This window comes from Centropristis striata, chromosome 15, assembly GCF_030273125.1.
Source record: "Centropristis striata isolate RG_2023a ecotype Rhode Island chromosome 15, C.striata_1.0, whole genome shotgun sequence".
In the NCBI taxonomy this organism is placed as follows: domain Eukaryota; kingdom Metazoa; phylum Chordata; class Actinopteri; order Perciformes; family Serranidae; genus Centropristis; species Centropristis striata.
This window is the reverse complement of record NC_081531.1, coordinates 10757640-10781986: the sequence shown is the minus strand read 5'-3', so window position 1 is coordinate 10781986 and position 24347 is coordinate 10757640. Positions and strand designations below refer to the sequence as shown.

General features: G+C 38.7%; 1 protein-coding gene across 3 annotated transcripts in view; it reads left to right on the top strand.

Annotated features, from left to right (window-relative positions):
* Positions 1–24347, top strand: part of stk32a (serine/threonine kinase 32A) — a 91718-nt gene that overhangs the window by 62614 nt on the left and 4757 nt on the right. For all 3 annotated transcript variants that reach the window (XM_059352205.1, XM_059352204.1, XM_059352203.1), the window contains exons 8-12: positions 2727–2816; positions 7069–7172; positions 9687–9803; positions 12260–12385; positions 14676–14804. In XM_059352205.1, coding sequence (XP_059208188.1) covers positions 2727–2816; positions 7069–7172; positions 9687–9803; positions 12260–12385; positions 14676–14804 — 566 coding nt within the window. The remainder of the gene's footprint in view (positions 1–2726; positions 2817–7068; positions 7173–9686; positions 9804–12259; positions 12386–14675; positions 14805–24347) is intronic.

The window sequence follows — 24347 nt, the reverse complement described above, 5'->3', positions numbered from 1 at the left end:
CGCTGGATCCACTTTAAATTCGCTGCCATTCAGGAACCACTGTCTATTATATCCATTCACTGTATCAAGCAAGTATTTGGGCATTTCCGGGCTGGATTCTAATCAGGTCTGCCGCTGCGAGGACTCAGTCTTAGTGATATGTGCTCTAACAGTCATGCTCTCCAGGACGCCCCGAGTAACAGTTTTTTTCACTGCACATTAGCCGAATAATTAGAAAAAATGTTTGCCATGTTTGATGTCATTTTTGGTTACGCTAACCTCGCTTACCAGTGCCGGTTTTGGAGCCGGTGCCTTATCTTGAACCAGTTCCTCGATTTTCAACTGCTGAAGAACCGGCTCTCTGCCAGCTCTGGTTCCAGTACAGCGCCAACTCTTTGCTGGTCTTGAACCACGAACCACGTACATCAGGGGCGCGGTTATCATGACCAACAAGACCTACTAAAACTTGTATCATTTATTTGATTTGATCTGTTTAACTGCAATGTGAGAGATACGGGCTATCGTTAGCAGCTCGCGTTAGGGGGCTAGTGTTAGCTTACAACAAGGTCTAACATTAACATCTTACTTTCAGTGTTAATAAGAACAAAATCGCTGTCCATAGCAGGGTTAGGGTTAGCGTTTAGCATTGGTCAAAAAGTTGTATCTGTCCTCTCCGATTTCAAACAGCAGAACCTAAAGTGGTCTCACTTGACTTCAAATTCTTGTGTCTTCGTCTTCTGTTTTTTTCCCAGTTTTCTGTTTAGTTCAGCTTTAATTTGTTTGACTGTGGGGTAAAAAAGTTTGACTTATCCATCACCATCACAAACAAATATGCAAATTGATTCAAAGAACCGTAACAAAAAACACACAATTTGTGAAGTCTTGGGAGGTGAAGCATCCCGCCACCTTTGAGCTGGACGGAAAACTAAACTGCAGAGGTATCACACTGTATATATATACTAAACAAATATACTAAAAAAATGCAGTTATATGTCCACTTAATAATAAATAATGAATATATATATATATATATATATATATATATATATATATATATATATATATATATATAGGACTGGTTGCTGGTTGCTGCTATATATATAGGAATGGTTGCTGTTTCTAGTCACCTTATATTTTGAGTAACAAATATACTAAAAAAATGCAGTTATATGTCCACTTAATAATAAATAATGAATATATATATATATATATATATATTTTGAGCCCTGCTGAAACAAAGTAGACCTCAAATTACACTCAACATTAACATCAGGGGAAAATATAACAATGCTCAAACAAGAGGAAACCTAAGAGCCTGTACGTGTTTGCTTATGTCTGCCAGAAGCTGTATGGCTCCTTACTTGACCAAAAAGGTCTGAACTCATTTCAGAATGACACTTACAATTACGTAACATTTTTAACATATTATTTTTGCTATAGATACTTTTGGCCCAGCAGTGTGATGATGGTTATCCTTTTCTTCCCGCCGGCTACTGTCTAAAACTCCTGTCCTAAATCTGTCTTCTGCAAAGCTGAGGGAGATGAAGACAGAATAGGGAATAAAGGAATATAACTATGTGACAGAGACAGGAGACATCATTAAATATGAAAACGTGAAAGAGTCTCTGCTCTTACTCAAGCTCCACTTAGAGTCTGACGTTTCAGTCCTGCTGCACCTTTGTCACAGTCATCCCACTGCATTAACAATGGTGCTTTTCTATCTGCAAGGCATCGCCAACCCTCTTTGTGCAGAACTACCAGCTTCACCGTTACACCGTAGCTCTGAATACAGTACGTGAGCATATATTAAACGGTTAAGGACACAAAGAGGTAGAGAAGTAAGAAGAATAAAGACGGGGTTAATGGAGGAAAGTGTAGGAGTTAAAAAGGAAAATGTATGATAATAGAGTGATTAAAAAACTGAGCGAGGAGGGAAAGAGATGGGAATTTTTTCTCTTATCTTTAAAGCTCAGTCTCTTTGTGTAAATAAACACTTTAGCTGGCCAGCTTGTGTCTGCTTTATATTCACACAAAGTTGTCCGTTTGTGTGTGTGATAATATATTCTGCTGTGTACAGTCGCAGCTTTAGTGTTCGGGCTTACTGTATTTGTTTGTGGGGTTACTGGGGACAACCATTCATCCGAACATTCACTCTGCGGCAAAAACTCTCCAGCTCTGTCTCACTTAGTATGACGCACACACACACACCCACACACACACACACACACATACATGCAGCTCATTAGTGTGTGCTCAGTGTGCATGGCCAAGACTCTGGGCCATCTTGCAGCAGGGTGAGACACAGGTCAGTGATTTGACTTTGACTCTGACTTTGGGTGTCTGGACACTTTTCCAGCTCACAATGTAATCACACATATGCTTTTTCCATCAATAAAGCTGCAGTTTATTTGCATTTTTTTGGCTTTTATTGATATCAACGTAACAGCATTAGGATGGTAAGTATGCATCAAGGAAAAGGCAATATTTTAAAGGATTTTGTTGTGTATTAGAATTATTTTGATCCTCATATCTAATGCATAAGCTACATACAAAGTGGGATACCTGCTATGTAAGCCATGGCTACGATTAATACCTAAGGCAAAAGCCTAAATGTTTTACTGACGGTGTAAACAGGGCTCTGTGATCTTTTAGCTCCGTGCCACCTGTATTAAACCCAGGATTTACAGGGTTCACACAAATGTTCCAAATGTTTCTCTTTGAGGTAATGTAACCACTCTGTTCTTCAGGTCACGTGCATCTAACAGACTTCAACATCGCAGCCATTGTAAAAGAAGACCTAAAGGCAACGTCCATTGCTGGGACCAAACCGTACATGGGTAAGAAAAACATATATATTTTTTTAAAGATATTTTTTTGGGCATTTTGTAGCTTTATTGAGAGAGAGATATTGAGAGTGAAAGGGGGAGACAGAGGGGAAGACATGCGGGAAAGGGCTCCGAGCCGGATTCGAACCCGGGCCGCCCGCTTACAAGGACTGGGCCTCTGTGGTATGCGCTCTACCAGGTGTGCCACCGGGAACGCCCCTGAAAAACATATTTTTGACTAATGCTTCACAAGGATGCTTTAAAACTAGTAACATTAAACAGAAGCTAGAGGAAATGCTTTGACTTTATGCTCTTTAATATACAGAAGTTAAAGAGCGCGATTCATATTAACATCACAGGGCATGATTGTGTCTGCTAATCCAAATTCCCAAGGACACCAATAGGATGTTAGAGACTAACTAAAGCTTCCTGCCTGCTGTTTAGAAGGCAGTTTTGTTGATTCATCGCTCAATGTGAGGGGACCAGAAAGTGCCAAGACACAATATATATGATAGAAATAGTGATTCAGGCTGTCTAAAGAAGGTTTTAAAAACTAAATGATTGATTTAAGATTAATTAAATGACTGAGGAAGCAATGGATGAAGCATGTAGGGATACATGCAGAAAATGCAGAAAAAGAAAAGTTGAACATGCAAACAAAGTACAAAGTTCAAGTGTACAGACTTTCGTCAATATCACCTGCTGGATGGCTGGAACAAGATGCAGCTTGAAATAAGTTGGAGGTTGAAAGCTGAGGGAACTTAATAAATCAATTTTACTTAGGAAGCATTGTAAGTTTAGGTTTAGGTTATATTTTAGGTTTTATTTTATTTGCACAGTTAGAATTACATAAAATGACAAAGATAACAAATAGTCTGGCAGAAAACCCAGATGGGCTTATTTAAAGCCTCCACCTCAAATTTCATAATTATGAAAAACTAATAAACTGATAATAGAAAAAACATATGTATAACATCAAAAAGAAGTTATTATGACAATAACAAAAGCAATATAAAGCAAAAATGAACATGATATAAAAGTGTATTTGTGTGCGAATTAGTACTTTAAAACAGAAGTTAAATAGGCTTTTAGACATCTTTTGAAACATTTTATAGGGATGGTATTCTTTGCCAGATGGGAAAAGGTATTCCATAATTTAGTCCCCCTAAATTGACAGTAAGAAATCTTGGAGGATGAAGATCTAAAGACTGACGCGTTGGATAAGAGTGAACTTAATTAAATTTAAATTAAATAAAAACACATATTTGAGAGATATTGATGTCATGAACAGTAAGTTACAAATAATTAGCTTTGTTCACACCAATTGTTGTGTCTTTTTTATTTAGTTAGTATGATGACTTATTGACACGGGACAACCAATCTCTAAACATCTTTCCAACTTCACTGCCCGAAAGGAGTTTATTTTATTCTTGTCATTATTCTTGAACTGCATAGTGAAAATCCTCCCATTATTTTTTCTCATACCTGGCCCTAATCCTCTTCTGTAGGTATTATATGATACCAGTATATTATGTCTTGTCAGTTCCTCTCACCTCAGGACATCTGAATGAAAATTGGTTCTATGGTTCTCTGGGTACCCATGAGTCTTTTATATTAAAATGAAAAAAAAATGTGATTAATCACAACATATTGCCCAATTAATTTCATTTTATTGTTATCTATTGACAGCTCTAATCAGTACTGATAAATGATCAGGCGGTAATGAGATGTTTAAATAGTTACTGCATGTATTATTCCAATGAATTTGTTAAATTATCAGCCATGAGAAGCGGCTAATTATCCATTAAAGGTATTGGCTGAAAAAAAATCCATAGTCTTCATTACTACTCTTCAGCACTCCTCATGACTTAAGTACAGTAGTGATCAGGCCCATGTGGATTCACCTCCAGAGAGATCAGATAGGAGCTTAACAGGATTTCAGGGGGATATGAATGTCGAGACAGTGTGCGTCTGTGTGTGTGGGCCTGTTCTTATCCTTACACGAGTGTGCTCATGGAGGGGAATGATCTTGTAACCATGTGTGATTTCAGGCAAAAACTGTGGTGTAATAGATAATTCATGGGTACACTGGGAAGACGAAAAGCCTGTCTCTCTCTGAGGCTCCTGTAGATAAACTACACTTTTTACTCCTCAGCTGGAGAGCAGAGCAAACCTGCCATGACAGTGAGGACTAGTGTCCCTGTGTGTGCGTGTTCCTTAGTGTACAGTATGTTTCTCACAGTTCTGACTATGACAGTGTAATAGAGAAAAAAAGAGTTATGTTGTCAGTTTCTCGTTCAGAAGTTACAACAAATTCTTTGTGTATAAGCAACTTGTTCGTTACAGCATGTGCTATTCTGTCACACTAACCCCTTTCAGACATGCAACTTGTTATGTAAATGTGACAGTCATTTAAAAATAACTTATACAAGTAACTATTACAATGAAGATGCAACAACAGTGTCAAAGGGGCTTGGTAACTTTTCATATTCTCATGATGGGGTTGGTATGATATGATGCAGCGACCTCTTGTGGCCGTAGTAATTATTACAGCCACGAAGGAGGACATAATGCCGTATAAGGAGTGACAACATTGGGTGGTGGTTGGGGTCGTGTATGGCTCCTTAAACACAGGACTTACACTCTGGAGAGCCAGGTTTGCTGTGACAGACTTTAAGCGTGTACATTTCTCTAAGTTTTGTGTGTTATGTAGGGTATTTAATTCAAATTTAACTAAACGTTACCATGTAGTTTTGACAATTTATTTGTCATTTTTAAGGCATTTAAACCAAACTATGATGTTTGTAATTAAATCTAACTGCATACTTTCTTTTCTAAATCTAAATTGTAGTTTCGGCACCTAATCCTAATGAACCGAGAAGTTAAATATAATGAAACAGCGAATGCCTATTGAATGGGCTGATAACGGCCTTTTGGAGCTACTACATAGTAGAAGGTAGAGCAGGCTGCTACTAACCAATAATTATGAGGATGATCATCGCAAATTAAGTTCATTCAATGCATGATAACATTAGAAATGGGTGGTTGACATGTGATGACCACTGTTGTTCCTACTGTCACAATTTCTGTTCAAAACATGTTGGTGATGCTGTTAAACACTTTAGCCACTAAAACCACTTCCTTAAGGTTAGGTGCCAAAACAACTTCCTTAGGGTTAGGCGCAAAAAAACAATTTCCTTGAGGTTAGGCACCAAAACCACCTCCTTAAAGTTAGGCACCAAAACAACTTCTTTGAGGTTATGCGCCCAAACCGATTTCCTATAGTTAGGGAAAAAGAACAGAAAAGAAAAAGGGGGGGTCTTGAAACCCACATGGCTTTTTAACATTACATTGCTTGTCAAATCAAATTTCATGGGATACCTACGAATTCCTGTGCATTACTTTTCGTAGGAAATCATACAAACCGTTATTGACATCTATCTATGTTCCAACCCTCACCTAAGGTTATGAGCTTTGGGTAGTGACCTAAAGAATGAGATTGCAGATACCAGCGACTGAAATGAGTTTCCTCCGTAGGGTGGCTGAGCTCAGCCTTAGAGATAGGGTGAGGAGCTCAGACATCCAAAGGGAGCTCAGAGTAGAGCTGCTGCTCCTTCCAGTCAAATTAAGTCAGCTGAGGTTGTTCGGGCATCTGGTCAGGATGCCTCCCGGGCGTCTCCCGTTAGAGGTGTTTGGGGCATGTCCAACTAGTATGAGGCCCTGGGGAAGACCCAGAACACGGTGGAGAGATTATGTCTCTCCCTTGAGCTGAGAACACCTCGGGGTCCTCCAGAAGGAGCTGGGCATTGTGGCTGGAGAGAGGGACGTCTGGAATACTTTGCTTAGCCTTATGCACCGGATAAGTGAATGAAAAGAGATGAATGGATAATAATGAGGATAGATTTTTTTGTTCTTATTCATGCCAACTGCATCTTATAAATGATCAAATTCACGAGAAAATTCATGAGTGCATTCAGTAAGAAAGCATGATGATGTGATAATAGCCTGAAGTCTTGATATGTCTGAATAATGCCATTTGTGTAATGCCATTTATGTAAACAAGACCTGAACTATGTATGCATTTCATGTCTAAATGGGTTACAGGTAAATAAACTGTCCCTGACTAAAAGGTCCCTAAAACAAGAAAGAGGGATCAAATACAGACCAAAAAAAAGATCATGATGGTGTGTCAGCACACAACATGCTTCCATTTAATTATATTGTAAAATAAATAATTAAATAAATAAAACTTTATGTTTCTCAGCTCCTGAGCTGTTTCAGACCTTCCAGGGGTCCCATCCTGGCTACTCCTTCTCTGTGGACTGGTGGTCGCTTGGCATCACTGCCTATGAGCTACTAAGAGGACAGGTAAAACACACACACACACACACACACACACACACACACACACACACACAGCTCCATCACCATGTCCACATCTCATCTCTCTTCAGCACGGTCTGGTACACTTTACTGCAGTGAATAATACATATGACACCATAAAGAGTCCTGGCAGTCAGAGAGCAGACATACAGGGAGTCTTAAGCCTTTACAAAACAAAAACAGGGTGGTATTGGAGGTGGGTGAAGTTATAATTGAATTCTACATTTAAGCTGACCTTACTGAGGAAGACGTTTAAATGTTTAGTCATAGCGCGAGACGAATCGCTGTTGCAGGAGAATGAGAAAATAGAATATGAGTTATTTCAAAAGCCAATAATTGGAATTGATTTTTTTAATTATTATGAGTTATTTAATTTCATGCCGGGCCCATCTGGACAAGTTTAATTCTAATGTCATGGAAATAAACACAGGACATGATGCTTTTGCACAATCTCTTTGATAAATCGGTCTGGGTCTTAGAGCTGCAGCATTCTCTTCATGGAGGACTCAACTCAGACTGCAGCTGCAGAGTTTGCTCTCATATTTCAGTCTGACGGTTTCACAAACTACAGTAACCTCTGCCGACACTGACAAGGACCAGAACACCTGAAACTGATCCGTCATCAAGTCTTTCTGAAATCAATTCCTCTATTAAGACATCTCAGTGCTCTCCCTTTCACCCTTCTGCATAAAACTGTTGACAGTTATTTCACCTAATAACTTTCCATTAGGCGACTTCCTGACCTCAGTTACATCTCACTACCACTGGAATATATTTATTTTACTTCCAAATCTTCCTTTTACTACACTAAAATATATTTTGTCCTCTTCCTGACCTCAAAGCTGCATCCAACCTGCACCATTTACCTCAAGTCTTGTCTCTAAAAGTACTTTTAACCTTCACTCACTCAGAAGAGAATTGCTGAGCACAAACCCACTCACACACAGAGAAATTACTAAGTGATACAGATGTTATCCCCCTTTTCAAAGTCCCCGTATAATCTGCATCATCTACAGTGCGTAAACCCTCGACTAAACTTTCTTTCACCCCTCTCTGCACACCGCCCCTCACATTCCCCCAGAAAATTCATTTTCACTTCATGTCTGTCTCTCCGAGGGACTTTCTTCGACACCTTTCTCTGACTGCCACATTTCGACAGCATCTATAAAGCATAAATCAGTCTCAGGGCGGTAAAAAACTAGCCCGTTGGATGTGCGGAATTATTTGGCTGTTTGAAAATGGAAAGCTAGCTCCCTGTTTTCATGCCCCGGGCACCTTTCGATCCCTTCTCAGCCTTTACTGCATCTTATCTCTCTCTCTCTCTCTCTCTCTCTCTCTCTCTCTCTCTCTCTCTCTCTCTCTCTCTCTCTCTCTCTCTCTCTCTCTCTCTCTCTCTCTCTCTCTCTCTCTCTCTCTCTCTCTCTCTCTCTCTCTCTCTCTCTCTCTCTCTCTCTCTCTCTCTCCAACAACATTTTACTTACATTCATGCTCCGCTCACACCATTTAACTCCTGTATCACTAACCATGTTTCCCTGCTGAGCCTGGCCACTGGTTGCAGGTACGGATCAAAGGAACTCAGCTTCTATCCCCAACCGCAAATCAATCACTGTCACTTCACCTCCAGCATTCGTTTTTTCCCCCTAACTCTTATCAACCCCAGAGAGGTAACATAGAGGTAACGGTCATTTAAAAGAGAAAGCGAATATATTGTACATGAGCCAATTTCTGCCTTCTGATGCCTGAACATCTGACTCTAAAATAATATACAGTCATGGAAGAAATTATTAGACCACCCTTTTTTTTCAATGTCTTGTTAATTTTAATGCCTGGTACAACTAAATGTACATTTGTTTGGACAAATATAATGATAACAACAAAAATAGTTGATGAGAGTTTAATTTATTTGTGTGCCATGTATAAGGAACATCTGCAGAATTGGATTATAATTAATTAATTCATTAATATAATAATTATGCATCTAAAAACATCTGTAATAAAAATGAAGAATGGTGAGGCATCCACCTAGTTTGCATGTCACTCCCATTTCTTTTTAATCTATTCTGTTTCTCTTCATTCTGATGAAGCCAAAGTTACATTCAAACTGGGTCAAAAAGAGAATATTTGCCCATTTATGCACTTTTTTCAAACAATTTGCAAGACAAGGGGCAGATATTCCAGCCAGCTGGGTCCAGCTGTGTTTTGCCACCTTTGTCGAGCCAAATAAAAGGACTGGTGATAGGCTCTCCCTTTCCCAGAGCGGAGGGTTTAAGTTGTGTTCTGAAAAAAGTCCTGTATTCTCCGTTTCTCTATCATTAGTTTTCATCAGTGCAGGAAATGGGTTCACAGAAGGTGAGCACAAGAAGAAGAAGTGAGTGTAAAGAGGGCAAACTGCGGAACAAACTTTGAGGCACATACTTTATCAGAGACTCCAGACAGTGCATGACTATGAATACAAGTTGTGTGTAACTTATTGTCTCCTCTCCTCCCCCTTTTTTTCAGAGACCGTATGTGATGAGGTCCAGCACACCGGCTAATGAGATTCTTCAGACCTTCCACAAGGTCCATCCCAGTTACCCAGCAGCCTGGTCTCTGGAGATGAAGTCTCTACTCAGAAAGGTAAATGAGTGGCACGTGACCAGTATACTGTAGAAGCAGAGGTATGCACGGTTTGCATTCATCTTATCTTTTTCACATGATGCTAACCACGTCACCACTGCTCAGTTACAGAACAAACCAAAAGTTGGCTGCTGGGAAATACTGGGAGGAATGTAAATATAAATATAAATATCACATGACAATCACATATGCCCATCAAAGTTGAATAACCTTGGAAAATATTGTTATTTGATTATTTTTCCTCAAAAAAATGTAGTCGAATTATATTTAAAATTCAAGAAAATCCACTATTAAAAAGTAGTTCAACTAAATAAGGTCAAATAAATTCATGAAGTTTCCAAAGTCAATGTGTAATTAAATAATCATGTTCTCAATATTGACCAAAATAATTATAATTGGCACTACATTACTTCTTGGACAGAATGTGACTCATTAAAAAAAAGGTGTGCTTAAATTAGCACCATATTGCTTAATTTTTTATACTCTGGTACTCTGAAAAGCCTGTGCCTATTATTTCCATTCTTGATATGTTTTCCCCATGTGAACTGACAGTGGCAGATGCTGACTGTACTATATTATAAGCATCTTTACTGCACAGTGACACTATGGGCCTTCCATCTGAACCTCAGGATCTGAAGTGACTATCCCTGGGATTTTAGTGTGCACAAAACCTCTCTAATATGTGGGTGGATGAGAGTGCCACATTGTACAACAGATGTTTCTTTAAATTAGGTCTACCACACCTCCAAATTCACTGTGGTCATTTATTATACCTACACTTTCTAACTTCACTTTCAACTCACATTGATTAATCCTGGTGGCAAAACTCCAGCAACATATACTCCAATGTTGCTGGAGTTAAATAGTAAATAGTAAACACCATGCACAGTAAACACCAAGAAACAGTACAGGTGGATTTAATAACATTAAAGCCAGCTGCAGGAGGCGCTGGTATTGTGCATGGTGGCTCACTGGAATAACTTACTTGGATGTTAATGGAACTGAGCCATTGTTAATGTTATTCATTTGCTGTAAAATAAAAAATAAAAAAAAGGTCTATTTGACTGGTGAGAGGCCAAAGATCTGGTGTTGACGATGGTAGCTGATGAGTGGCCCCTTTGCTACTTTGTCGGAAATAGCTTGGATTTTATTTTTTGTTTTGAATTCCTTATTTCCTATGGGAAGACAATTAACTGACAGCAGCACTTCATTTGAGCCAACAAGGTGCATCTGCAGAATCTTAATCGAGGGGTCACATTCAATATTAAAGCCTTTCTTTGTATGCTAGCACATTATTTGTACGTGCAAGATTGGCAGCTTGCCGTGTTTAGAATTCTAATCATCAAGTAAAATCTGTATTCAAAAACAGGAATCGTTGCTAAACAACAATGACTCAAGGCAACTAGACATGATCAGCGGTGAAATTGTTTTCCTATGGGAAAGAGCGATGGCACTCAACTAGACGGCTGCCTTTGCAATCACGCACTGTTCGAAAATGCCACTGATCGCTACACGCTCAAAGTTCAGAATTTTTAAACTTTGACCTAGTTTGCCACTGACCTTTCAAAGTGCAACCATGAGATAACAGCTTGGGATAAATTGGCAAAAGCAAGCGGCTATAATCCAGTTTCTGAGTTCCCTGAACTGTACACCACATTTAAAATGTACCGTCTCCACAATCTCGACAGGAAAAGTAATGCATGGGTAAATGTCAGCAGTCAAATGGGCCTGAATTGGCAAAAACCAAGGCAAAAGTAAGAAATATGATGTCACTCATTACTTACAATAATTGAAATGTATTTGTTCTTTTAATTTAATGGGATTATCATATTCTTAAACAGTCCATGCATAATTAAGTGTCAAAGTTTATTCTTCTTGTCGAAATTAAGCCACTTCCAAAGCTAACAGACACACTGTTGCTGTGGCATTTGGGTTTTGTCTTGGCAGCGATCCACTGCAGTCAAACTGTTGCATTGCTTCGTGCTCAGACTCCACGTACCTCATTGGCATTCCACTCGCATGTGTATATGTGTGTGTATGTGGGAATGAAGAGGCAAGAGAGAGAGAGTGTGTGTGTGTGTGTATGAGAGAGAGAGAGAGAGAGAGAGAGAGAGAGAGGGATGTAAAGAAAGTGAGAATGTAGAGGGGGAATTCCATGCTCAATATATTTGTCCTTCATCCTTCACACTTCACAACCCCTTGAATCTTCCTCATCATCATTTGCTTCCTATATATGCCTCATTTTCTTTTTCCCCTCTTATTGTCCCCTTCCTCTTTCTCTGTCCTCTCCTTTCCTCAGCACCTTCAACCCCCAACCCCTTTGTCCCTGTATCCTCATTCTCAGACACATCCTTAAGGGCAAACATGTGCTCATGTCTCAATGGGACTCCTACTTTTCAGCAATGCCTCCCCATGGACAATTGTTCTTACCCTAATCCTTTTTTTCCCTCCCTCAGTTGCTGTGCATAGATGTCCAGAAGCGCATTTCCTGTCTAGCAGAGCTACAGGATCTGGACTACATGTCAGATGTCAACTGGGACGCTGTGCTCAGCAAACAGCTTCCTCCAGGCTTTATTCCCAATGTGAGTATCAGAAATAAACTGAGCACTGCCTCAGTATGCTACACAACAAAATGTTCACATCTGAATAGAGAAAAAGAAAACTGAATTTTCCTGACATGGGCAAAAAAAATACAGCAAAGCTTTAAAAACAAAACAGACAGACTTGGAAAAAAAATGAAGGAATACCATGCAATGAAAATGCCATATAAACTATCTGAGTATGACAGCATGATTTTGCTTTTTTGTAAGACTTCAGAATAAAAGCACCATCTATCCCTGAAACCCCATTTCTTCTACAGTTCTCTCATACTTATTCCCACATCACTATATTGCCCGAAGGGAACAAAGATACAAAGGGGATAAAAAAAAAAAGAATTTAAAAAAATCTGCAGCCAGACTTACCCACTCCCCATCTAATCTTTTCTAGTCTGGCTGTAGACACCACCCCCTGCTGGGCTGAGCTGGATCTCCCACTGAGTGTGTAGACAGCCAGATGCGGAGACAAAGACAAAGCAGCACACGTGTATACATGCCTCAAACGCAGCCTCTGCGTGTCTACCTGCAGCTCTACAGGTGGTCCCTGGTTCATTATAACGAGTTGGGTCAATATAATACTGCTTACAATATCACTAGACAGGAAGTGTAGCTGCTTAGTTGCTAAACGGATTCAGGGTTTTATAGTAGCTGCTTTGTTTCAAAGCTGGTAACTATGCAGGTCTGAAGGTGTCACACAAGATCTGAATGAATGAAAGCCTCCATCAGTCTAGAGTCCAGTTGATCTGACAGTGTCAAACGAACTGTCATTAGGAAAATAAAACTGAACAATAGCTGACACTGGATTACCTTAATCAAACTGCATCTATAAGTCCTAATAATTTAGTGGCAGCACTTGTGTAAAATGTCAAAAGTAAAGTGCTGAGTAAAGGAGTAATAAATTCCATCACGATTTAAAGAGTTAACTTACAACTTATTACAGCTGTTACCACAGAACCCAGTGTTTCCTCGAGGACTATGATGGGAGACTTAAAAAAAGTAGGAGATACAACTCAGTATAGTATAAAGTGTAAGGTCAGACATTTTAGGGGACATAAACGTCAGAAAAACAAGAACTACAACATTTTTGAGTAGAGTTGGACTTTAAACGTTGTCTTGTTTTGTTTGACCAACCGACCAAACCAAAAGATATTCTGTTTACTATCACATAAGACAAAGAAAAGCAGCAAATGTTTTTACTTTAACGACTGGGACTACAGAGTGTTTTTGGAATTTTTGCTTAAAAGATGACTTTAAAGGAATACATCGCTCTTAAAATAAACATTTGCATATGAAATACTCATGTTTTAAATAGTAAGACTTTGGAGAAATGCATGTATTTGGGAAGAACTAAGCATAAAACTGGACAAATGAGACTTGGATTAGAGTTGTGTGTGAATTTGTAAGTGTCCATTTACTTCAATCCCTCACAGATTTTCTCCTTTTTCTGATTTTTATTCAACATGGATAAATGACACAGTGACAGTTTTCCATTAACGACTATAACAAGCATAGCTGTCTTTGTCAGTGTGTCACACCTACAGTATGCAATGATCAACCAATAGAAAAAAACTTCCCTGCATTGTTTTAGTGAAGCAGCGAGGTGACAATAACTGTCACTCCAGAGTGCCAAGGCTGAATACATGCAGAATAATGACTTCTGCAAGTGAATAGATGACTAAATGACTTTATCTAATTCTAAGTCTATCGCAACTGCAGAGCAGCGGGAATCCCCGGTGGCCAGGCTGGCACAGCAGAGGAAAAACACAGAGGATCGATGGGGAATTGACAGTGTCTCTCTATCTAATTATAGGCCTATCCTCTGTCTTTAGTCCCTTATAGACTATTAATGTCTGAAAAGGAAGAGAGAACTCAGCCCTTGTGCTTTTTTCACCAACTTCCCAGCATTCAGTCTGCTTTTTCTTAATTGGCTTTCTGCAATTTAGCTCCTAAACATCTCCTTTCTTATGCTACGTATACGTCAGAAGACTTTGAAAAATCTTGGAAAAGAATCCCGGAAAAGAATAACCAATAAAAATAAATACACATTATGGTAATTGATGGTGCTTATAACCTTTAGAAGTAAGTTTAAGTACAGTGCAGAAAAACAATTACTGGCTTAATACTCAACTGTTCGAATCTCTCAAACTAGGCCGATTTGGCATTTAAGTTACATCTCAGAGTTTTAAATATTTATAAGATTCAGCATTTGAACCTGTGGATCTGTTGTTTGTTTGTTTGTGACGTGTTATACCTGCATGTGTCTGTGTGTCTAAAGAGGCGAAGGCTAAACTGCGACCCAACGTTTGAGCTGGAGGAAATGATCCTGGAGTCCAAACCACTTCACAAGAAGAAGAAAAGGCTTGCAAGGAAAACCAAGGACCAGGGATCTGATGGGTCCCCGCAGGTGATGCTTTAAGCATGAAACACTAAACACACTTACTACACATCACACATGAAAAGGCTTTGTTCCAAATGAGCCACCTACCACTTGAAAGCAAAGAAATACTGTCGAGGAGAACTTGACATTTGCTTGATTTTACAGATGATCTATAATTTAAATACTATGCACCTTTTTCACGACTAGTTTTCATCAAAAATTAACTAAATTTCAACTCATGTTGGTTTATTCTGCCCTCAGTGGATCGCACTTGCCTCTTAAAGGTATCTCTCTCTCTCAGTGCTCATCATTATTCATTAAAGAAAGCTGACCGCTGGTTCCACTTGGCCCAGTTACAGGTGATAAGTTGCTCCTTAGTTTGTCTTTTAAATGTGTCTGGAGTGCTATTGAGAACGTTGAGGACACATTTTAGAGCTCCGTCCTCCCTCACCTTCATCAGAATAAATGGGCTGCCTGCCTGATGTGCGTACAGGGAAAGACAAAGAATGCATCACCTAAGATTAGGTCTTTTAGTCTTTCACTCCGTCCACATAAATCAGCTGTTGTCCTCAGGGTGTTTATACAAAACAGAGAGGAAATCACTGAAAGGTTAATTTGATCACCCAGTGAAGTGGGACGTGGGAGGTACACACAAGCGCATACACACAAATCACACAATCATAAACAATGTGATGTGGTTAGGCAGCTGTGATTTCATTTTTTGTTTTAATGCAGCAGTGGGACCTCATCAGTGCTGTCATTTTGGTTTCAAGGATAACTGCAACTTAAAGGTCATTTGTGTTTACTTTCAAGTCCAATCTGGAGCAATATGTGGTACAAGAAAGGTGGGGTTGACATTTTATTAATAAGCAAAGGGCTTCTTGCAGAGCTTTACACAAAAATGGTAATCCTACCCTGTTTTGAAGGTGTTTTTCTATTGAACATCTCATACAGCAGATACACTCTCATTTTAATCCATACAGCTGTCTGCAGGATCCAGTCTTACTTCAAGTCCATTTTTTGGACAATACACACGTAATTGCAAGGTTGATGTCCAATTAAATTACATTAAAAGGCCTTGAATAAATAAAGAGTTGTTTTTTCAAATGTGCTTTAGAAATAAATTTGACTTGACTTGATAATAATCTACTTTTTGCAAGACTCTCAAGAAACAAGACACGGACATTCTCTAGTCTTGAGGAGCTGCAGCGTTTATTCTTTCATTCAGACTGTAACCTACACTGTACAGGAAGTCTGGCAGCTCCTTTGCTGCTCGATGCTTTTGAATTCATGGACGAGACAAAACCAGTTTAGACAGTCGCTTCTGCAACATATGAAAGCTATTGTAAAACAAGCACTTGTGACGTGATGTTTGCAGTCTAGACAAGCCATAAAAAGACATGTTAGGGGCATAGACATAGAGCTTTACACCTGTCGCCATCATTGTTTTTTTAAAGCAGGAGAGATCATATTCAGACTGGGGAGGCGTGAGGACGTCTGTATCTAAAAATAAACTGTTTATGATAAAACAACATGTACATTACTTAGCGGGAAAAAGCCGAACAGCCGACTCCTTGGAGTGTCTTTTTCGTACAAATGAACGCTGAACAAGACATTTTTTACATGAACAAAATGTTCAAATAAACTTCCATGAACTGAAAACACATGTTGAAAGGGTCACAGTTATGAGACGAAAACATAACAAACAAGTTCACGTCCTAAGTCATACCCTGCTTTATCATCGTTTTTCTTATACATGGGCCATTATTTACACAATTAAAATCATATTGTCTTGAAGTTTGCGATTGTGCCCATAATGTTGCCAGTCGTCTCATTTTGTTTCACTGCTCAGACCAGGAGGTTACCGCCTGGTTAGGGGCAGATTTTATGGTTAATATTTACCTTTAATATCAGATTTTTTTTATTTCCTTGCAAGTCTTTGGCCTGCTAATTGTAGATTTATTATATTTGGTTCCATTTTTGTGATATGGATTATGATAACAAAATCTGTTTTGATAAAAACGTTATTTTTTCACAACCGACTATGCTATTATTGTTTATTATTGCCACACAACTCCTCTCCCTAAATTACTTCTCTGCATAAACATACTGTTCCTTGAACGTATTGTAGTGGGGAACTTTGGGACATGCCTTTGTTAATTTGCAATATGTGACTGACCCTGGAGGAAGATACAGTAAATTTTAGAATCAGTGAAGCCGGCTTTCAAAATTAAAACCTTTTCTAGCCAAATTTCAGTAATGCACTAAGTATTTACAGGACAGGAGTCAATCGACTGGTGCCACACTGAACTGTAGGATTCTGTCCAAATTCTAATCTTTAGATTTTTCCGTTGAGACAGTAAAGGCTCAGAGAGATCTAGCAGTAACTACAATCAAATATGTTCTGGTGTCATTTATGTGATTTTACCAGTAATACTACAGTGGTCTGTGTTGGGTCTGTTCACCATTGAAACTTCCCATCACACATACAGAATGCACACACACAATCTAACCTATTGCACAACAAATACAACCTATGTCATTACAGAGTCAATAAGTTTGGACCCTCTCCCATTCTTTGGCACATTAGAACAGTTTATGGAACTCTTTCTAATAGAAGTGAAGCAATTTGTGCTGTCTAGACTCTGGAGCTCATACCTCGCCAGCTTGCAGTAAGAAGTCAGTGCTGGCCCAAAGTGCGCCATGTTTTATGAAAGCTGACAGCTGCTTGTGGAGACCTGCCTCTGTGTATATATCAGTGATATCTCACTGTGCAGCCAGACAACATTCGTCATCCTTTGGCCCGTTCAGACAAAGAGAAAGTCTCCTGTTTTAATGAAATAATGATAGTAGCCTTCCAGGGAAACATTTGTTATTTTTATGGACACAGATGAAGTGAACAGTGTATGGTCGGACTAAAGGAAACCAACATTAAGTCAATGAAATGGTTTTGTACTCTTGTGGCTTTCATTTCCTTATGAAATCACCTTATTCAGTGTGGTATGATATCATCAAGCAATATCTGATTAATGCAGCTCAACAGAGACCAGCCCTAATACTGTAATATTCAGCCGCTGACGTGAAAATGGAGACAGCAACTCTAAAATTAATTTGGACATTAAATGACTATGAGTATAAATTATTAAAATGAAGATTGATGTTGTTAGGCATTCTTGCAGAAGTGTGATGTAGATCAGTGAAGTCTAGATGTAGTAAATAGTGGCCTAATGGTGGTTATGATTTGTTGAAATCAAAAACAGAGGATTACAGAGAGGAATTTGAAGTCCTGTCACTGTGTAACTCCCTCTCTGGAGCCCTGCCATCTTGGCACAACAACATCAGCAAACAGAGCCCAGGGCATTTGCCCTCCCCTTTTAAAACACTTGCCAAAAACCTCAGTGTCACCTTTGAAGGTGTTCTTGATAAATATGTTTGTTCAGAATATCCAGCTCTCGTGTAAAGAACTGGTTACAAGTCATATTTTTTCCTGGCCAGTTTAAGGAGAGTCTTTAACACCCACTCTTTTAAATCTCATCTTACTTTAAGATGCTCTTTTCTCTAATAAGCCTGGTGGGTGTCTCTTGTTCAGTTTGCTGTGATCTAACTAATGCTATTTTGACTTCAGTGTCCCCTGATTGTTTCTCTAATCTTTAAGAAATTTGTTGAGCATGTCTTTATTGCAAATCTAGAGTAAAACAAAAACTTTTCAGCGTCTTGCAAAGAGATTTACCATGTATATTTTTAGGTAGTCATATTTCGCAGTGTGTGCTGCTGTGTCTGTCGATCTGGAAGCGTATTCACTTTACTGTCTATAAATATCAGTTTGTGTTTGTGCAATGCTTTTCCATATCCATTTACAAGGGGCCTGTGGGGCCACTTGTGATGGATGCGTGTAAGACGGAGACAAAGAAAGAAAGTGAGTGCTTAATGTGGATGAGTCTGTGTGTGTGTGTGTGTGTGTGTGTGTGAGAGAGAGAGAGAGAGAGAGAGCGAGAGAGAGAGAGAGAGAGAGATGGCCTGTGCAGCATTTCAGAAGCATAGCAGATCAATATTGAATGAAGTAAGTGAAATGCCCTAATGCCTGTCCCAGCCAGCTTCGTACTCATTACCCGGAGGCTGCTCTGTATTCTTTTTGCATATTCCTCGTCTCTACTCAAACCTTATTTCTCCTCCCTTGTCCTCACTCTCCGTCCATAATGCTGTCTGCATGTTGCTTTCAGCCCCCCAACTCCTCCCATACAGCATCCATTTTTCTAGCTCCTCTTTAATCTCCCTGCCGCTGCCTCCCTGTCGCCGCCACGCTCATAATGTAGCATAGAATTGGCTCAATTAAATCACTGATAATATACGGCAGAAAATTGGACTTGTGCTGTGAGAACAAAATAAATTGCTGGACTCCCATTACACACAGAGACAGACACACACATCTCTCTGCTAATCAGAGATGTCACTGACGTTTATCATTTACTGCACGTATGAACTGAAACCATGTCCTATAAAATGTCTTTAGATAATGTACAGCAGGGTAGATTGAAAACAATACCAAAGCAGAAGGACAAGGGTTATTGCATTTTGCATTTGTGTTTTTTTGGTTAACGGTTAAAGTTAGGGTTGGCACAAATACTGCCATGCAACCTTATGACTCCAACTGGTCTCCCCTTAAAAACAGACTGTTACCCAGGAGAATGCAGTTCATGTCTGTGTGAAACCAAAAGTATATTACTTTTTACCTAACTTCCGTGGCTCAGGTCACCCTCGTAACTACTCTACAGCCAACATTTACGTATATGTATTTACTTTTTAAACTGTCTTTTTTAACAGGGACCACAATGGAAATAAGCCTTAGGGCTTTATTGTGTCATCCCTGACTATTTTTTTATCTATTTATATTACGTATGACACAGGTTGCTGTTTCATATTTTTTATATCAAGAATGGTCAAATAAAATCAATCAATCAATCAATCACTCAATCAATCAATCAATCAATCAACATCTAACTAGAATGATTTTTTTCCCTAAACCTAGATCAGTATTTTTTTATCCTAAATTCACAGACACTGAAGCCTTTTTACAACCATGTATAATGTATGTATAATGCGTGTGCTATTTTCAGATATCCGTTGTACCGCAAGCCGCTTTTGACAAAAACTCAAATGTGTCGTTATAGGTGGTTTTGACAAACGGTCTACTCTGTTGTTTGGGTTGGAGATCTTGTTGTATAACTACCAGTTTTAGAACTTAAAGTATTTGCTAATTTCATACTGGGTTGTTGCTGTGGTTGTTTTAAAGTGTGTGGCAGGATGTCGCTTCATTGTTGTTGGATTTATTGTCAGGATGTTTCCGGGTGATACCGTGGTGGCAGAATCAGTGTTCCATAATAGCTGGAGTGTTACCAGGTGGTTGCTAAGGGCCATTATCAGGAGGTGACAATGATCTGTTCTTTGTGGTCTCTAGGGTGCGTTAAACAGCTGCTTTAGTGATAGGAGGTTGTTGCCAGGGTGTTTGAGTTGTTTGCAGTAGCAGTTATAATTGGCTCATTTATGCTCAACGTTAGATATTGTGGTGGCAATTTCTGGTGAATAAAGCGAAATACAAGAGTCAAACAACTGTCTTTCTGTTGAATTAAATGTACGCTCACTGCAAATTATTTGTTTCTTACCAAGATCAAAAACCTTAGATTTAGAAGTGTTACATAATTGATTTAGTTTTAAGCCTTAATTTCTTATTTTAAGTGTTAAACAAGTGTATTTCTAGATTTAACAATGTCAGTTCAAAAAATCTTGTCAAGTGAAATTATCTGTCCATGCAGCAAGATTATTTCCCTCAGATTTAGTGTTTTTATCTTGTTTTTAGACACACCTTTTTTGCAGTGCTCTGCCAAAACTGACTGTCAGTCAGTCACATACACACCTGTGTGTAGGGCTGACCAAAAATGGCAGAACTTAGTGAGGAGATATTTGTGAAAAAACTGGTGGATACATTGCTTAACGTCTATGCCAACGTAAAGGATAGACAGAAGTATAAGATACTGTAGTAGGCAGTGACTGTTAGATAGTTTAAAATGGTGGTATCTATCTGTTATTACTGGGGATGCAAAATATATATTGGGCCGATTAATTATCAGTTGATAATACCAAGCCAAACTGCTTTCACTGACTTAAAGAAACGCAACATAAACACTTTGATACAGTGGGTGGCAGTGGCTACTTAGCTGTATTGAGTATTTAGTATGCTTTGTTATTTGTTAACAACAGTGAAGTCTGTCAGATTTGGCAAGGTCAAAGCTGTTATATTAACAATTATGAATATTAAGTCAAACATCTTTGCCTTTTCCTACCCTCAGGTGTGCAGGAACTGCTGTGGCTTGAATACCACTGTCAGAAAAAAAAAACACTTGAAAACCCACTTTACAATCCCAAGTTAGCAACTAGCTGGAGCATAAAGGGGAGAATATAGCAACTTAAGAGCCAGGTATGTCCCTCAGGACTTGGGGGTTGGTAGAGACCAAACAGAGAAGTAAAAGGGGAGTCATACACAGTTTGCTTACTCCATCCTGTGGCCAAATACAGTGATTAGACTGTTTTATTGCAACTGCAGGTGATATTAAGATGCCCATAAACTATGAGAAAAAACATTTTTTTTTTCTTTTTTTTTAGATTTATTTTTGTTAGTTCTTCTTTTTCAAACCGAAAAGAAGATGAATACATAAAAAGAGATTTAATGAATATGTGTATGATAAAGTTGTAGAACAGGGTTTTAGGATTCTTCCCAATCCTGTCCAATAATCATATTAAAGAAAAATGTAAATTTGATGAAAATATATGTGTGCTTGCTGCAAAGCAAATGAAGCTGCGTAGATGAATTTGAAAATCACTTAATTAGTATTAGAGTCAGGTAGATCAATGTGCCAGTGGAAGAGACAGAGAGCTGCATGAGGATACAGCAGCTCCATGTGGCCCACTAATTAAAAGTGCGGAGTCAGAGCTTGTCTTCAGTTAAGTTTCCCTGCTCTGAATGCAGGAATACCACAGATAACAGTCAAACAGTTGTAGGTCAAAAAACAGTCCATATCATAATTCTTCAAAGCCACCAGACTCCTTTGACATGAAAAGTCATTTTACTTTGTAGAACACAGGAGTTTTTGGTCCACTGATGCCTCGATCTGTTAGTTTGTTCTTGTTTTTCATCTTGGATCCATCTAGCTTGATTCCAACAGCAGTACATTGCTTCCATGCAGGTACTCTGCTGCTGATTTTCTTGATAATGATTTTGGTTATTATCAAGAAAACCATGGAAAATGGCTAGATATCAGCTCTTAAAATAAACTTTTATGAGCTATTTTTGTTGTTGTCATTATATTTGTCCAAACAAATGTACCTTTAGTTGTACTAGGCATTTAAATGAACAAGAAATTGAAGAAAAAGGGTGGTCTAATAATTTTTTCTATGATTGTATGTAGAAAAATCATCATCCAGGAAGCTATAAACCTATTTAGGGGATTGAAAGAATTGCATTTATCGCTTAACATGCATACTTCGAAAAACAAGACTCCACCCCCTGAAAGAAATGATTTAATATATTATAGATTTTTTGAAAATCCACTAATTCCTTCTTCAAACACAATACATATTAGCAGTCACAATACAAACAAAAGCTGTCCCCAGCTTCAGACAGAAACATAGTAAGCCGAGATAAAGACGCTGAGAAATGTACCCGTCCAGCAGAGCACTCCCTGTTGGTTTGTCTCATTAAATAGGAAGTTTAATCGAGCAGTTGAGGCAACTGAACTGCCTTTTTAAAAGCAACAAATAAGGAGACAGTGTGAGAGACGCGGAGAGAGTGAAACAAGTGGTGAATTGACCACAGTTATAGTAACTGTTTCTCTTCGTTGGCATTGTGAATGAAGGCCATTTCTTTTTCCTCCCTTTCGTCCTTCTTGAAATAAAATTAAAGAAGAAAAGAGAAGGATATAAAGAAGGAAAGAAAGAAAGATCGAAGGAAGCAGGGAATTACCCTATTTCCTTAGATTAATGGATGAAAACAATTTTATTAGATGGCCATTATGGATGTATAATTATGGCTAAGTGTAAATGAAAGTGTATGAAATCGCATCTGGGCTTTAGCCAAATACTCTAAGAAGTGTAAATGGGGTCATATTGCTCTGAAAAGAAAAACTGTACAACAAGATACCAGACAGGGGAGAAGATATAAGACAAAAGAAATAAACCTCCAAATAGCAAACATGCCTTAAAAGTTTAGCCTGTATGAAGTATGAAATCTCTAGCTTATTCAGTAAAGTCTAACAGGAACTGAAACCTGCCTGCACTGGAGAGAAGCTTCAAGCATTTCAGCAGTGCAGCTTCTGTTTAACCTCCTCCTACAAAAGTCATTGCTGTAAATAACGAAGTCTTTTCCTGGTTCTTTGAATCAAGATTTAAAAGGATGAGAAGAGACACCAGAGATCTGATATTGTGGTGTATGTGGAAAGGTCATGAACTGGTGTTGTTGTTGTTGTGGAGTTCTGTCGTGACTTTAAATCTAAAAAAAACAAAAAATGTCATTATGGTCGCATGAGAGACACACTACATCTTACCTTGTGTATCATCTGCCATGTCTCCTGTGCATCACATCTATCACTGATATTAGATAAATGACATATAGTGTTCCTCCTCCGTCTGTCTGTTTGTCCTTGTCTGCATCACCCACACACAAGCCCACCCTGTTCTCCGTTCTCGGCCTGGATGTAGGGCTGGGCAATATGCACCAAAAGTCATATCCCGATATATTTAGGCTGAATATCGATATACGATATACGTATATCCCGATATTTTTTATCACAAAGTGAGAGCAAACGTTCAGTCAAAGCCAAAGCCAAATATGACATGCCACAAGTAGTTTTATTGAAACCGTTTAAGCGAGCATAAATACTGTTTTACAACAGGAGTACCTTCTCTTTTTAAAAAAAAAAATCAAAGCTCCATAAAGTGCATATTTAAATAAAAATATCTTAAATAAAAATAGCCTATGAAATAAAATAGGCCAATCTTTTTCTGAAATAAATATATCTATATGATAAAAGAATAACAAACATTACAAAAGAACTAAATATGACAAACCCTAGTAAGGGCAGTATTTATATATAAAGCAGCTTGCCTGGAGCAAGCATCAGTGCAAATTTGAACTATATGGATATATGTGATATGGTCTAATCCCATATCACATTTAAAAATATATTTTTATATCAATATATCGCCCAGCCCTATCTGGATGTTTGGTGGCTACTGTATGGAATTATGTTACTTCTGTTTTCATGTGAATTTGGCATTTTTTTCCTCTGTGACACTGCAGCGAAAAGGTCTCTTACTGCCACTGTCACTGCATGCATGCAGAGTTATTACACAATGTACACTCTCCACCTTCTGTTCCTTTTGTTTAAATGTACATACACAACTAACTCTCCTCCTTCTCGACTCTATTTTCCTGCCCTAATTTAGTTGATGGCTTTTGGTCTGCCAGTGGCTGCTCCCCCACTGTGGCAGCACCTGTACAGAGCTGACTGACTGCTCTGG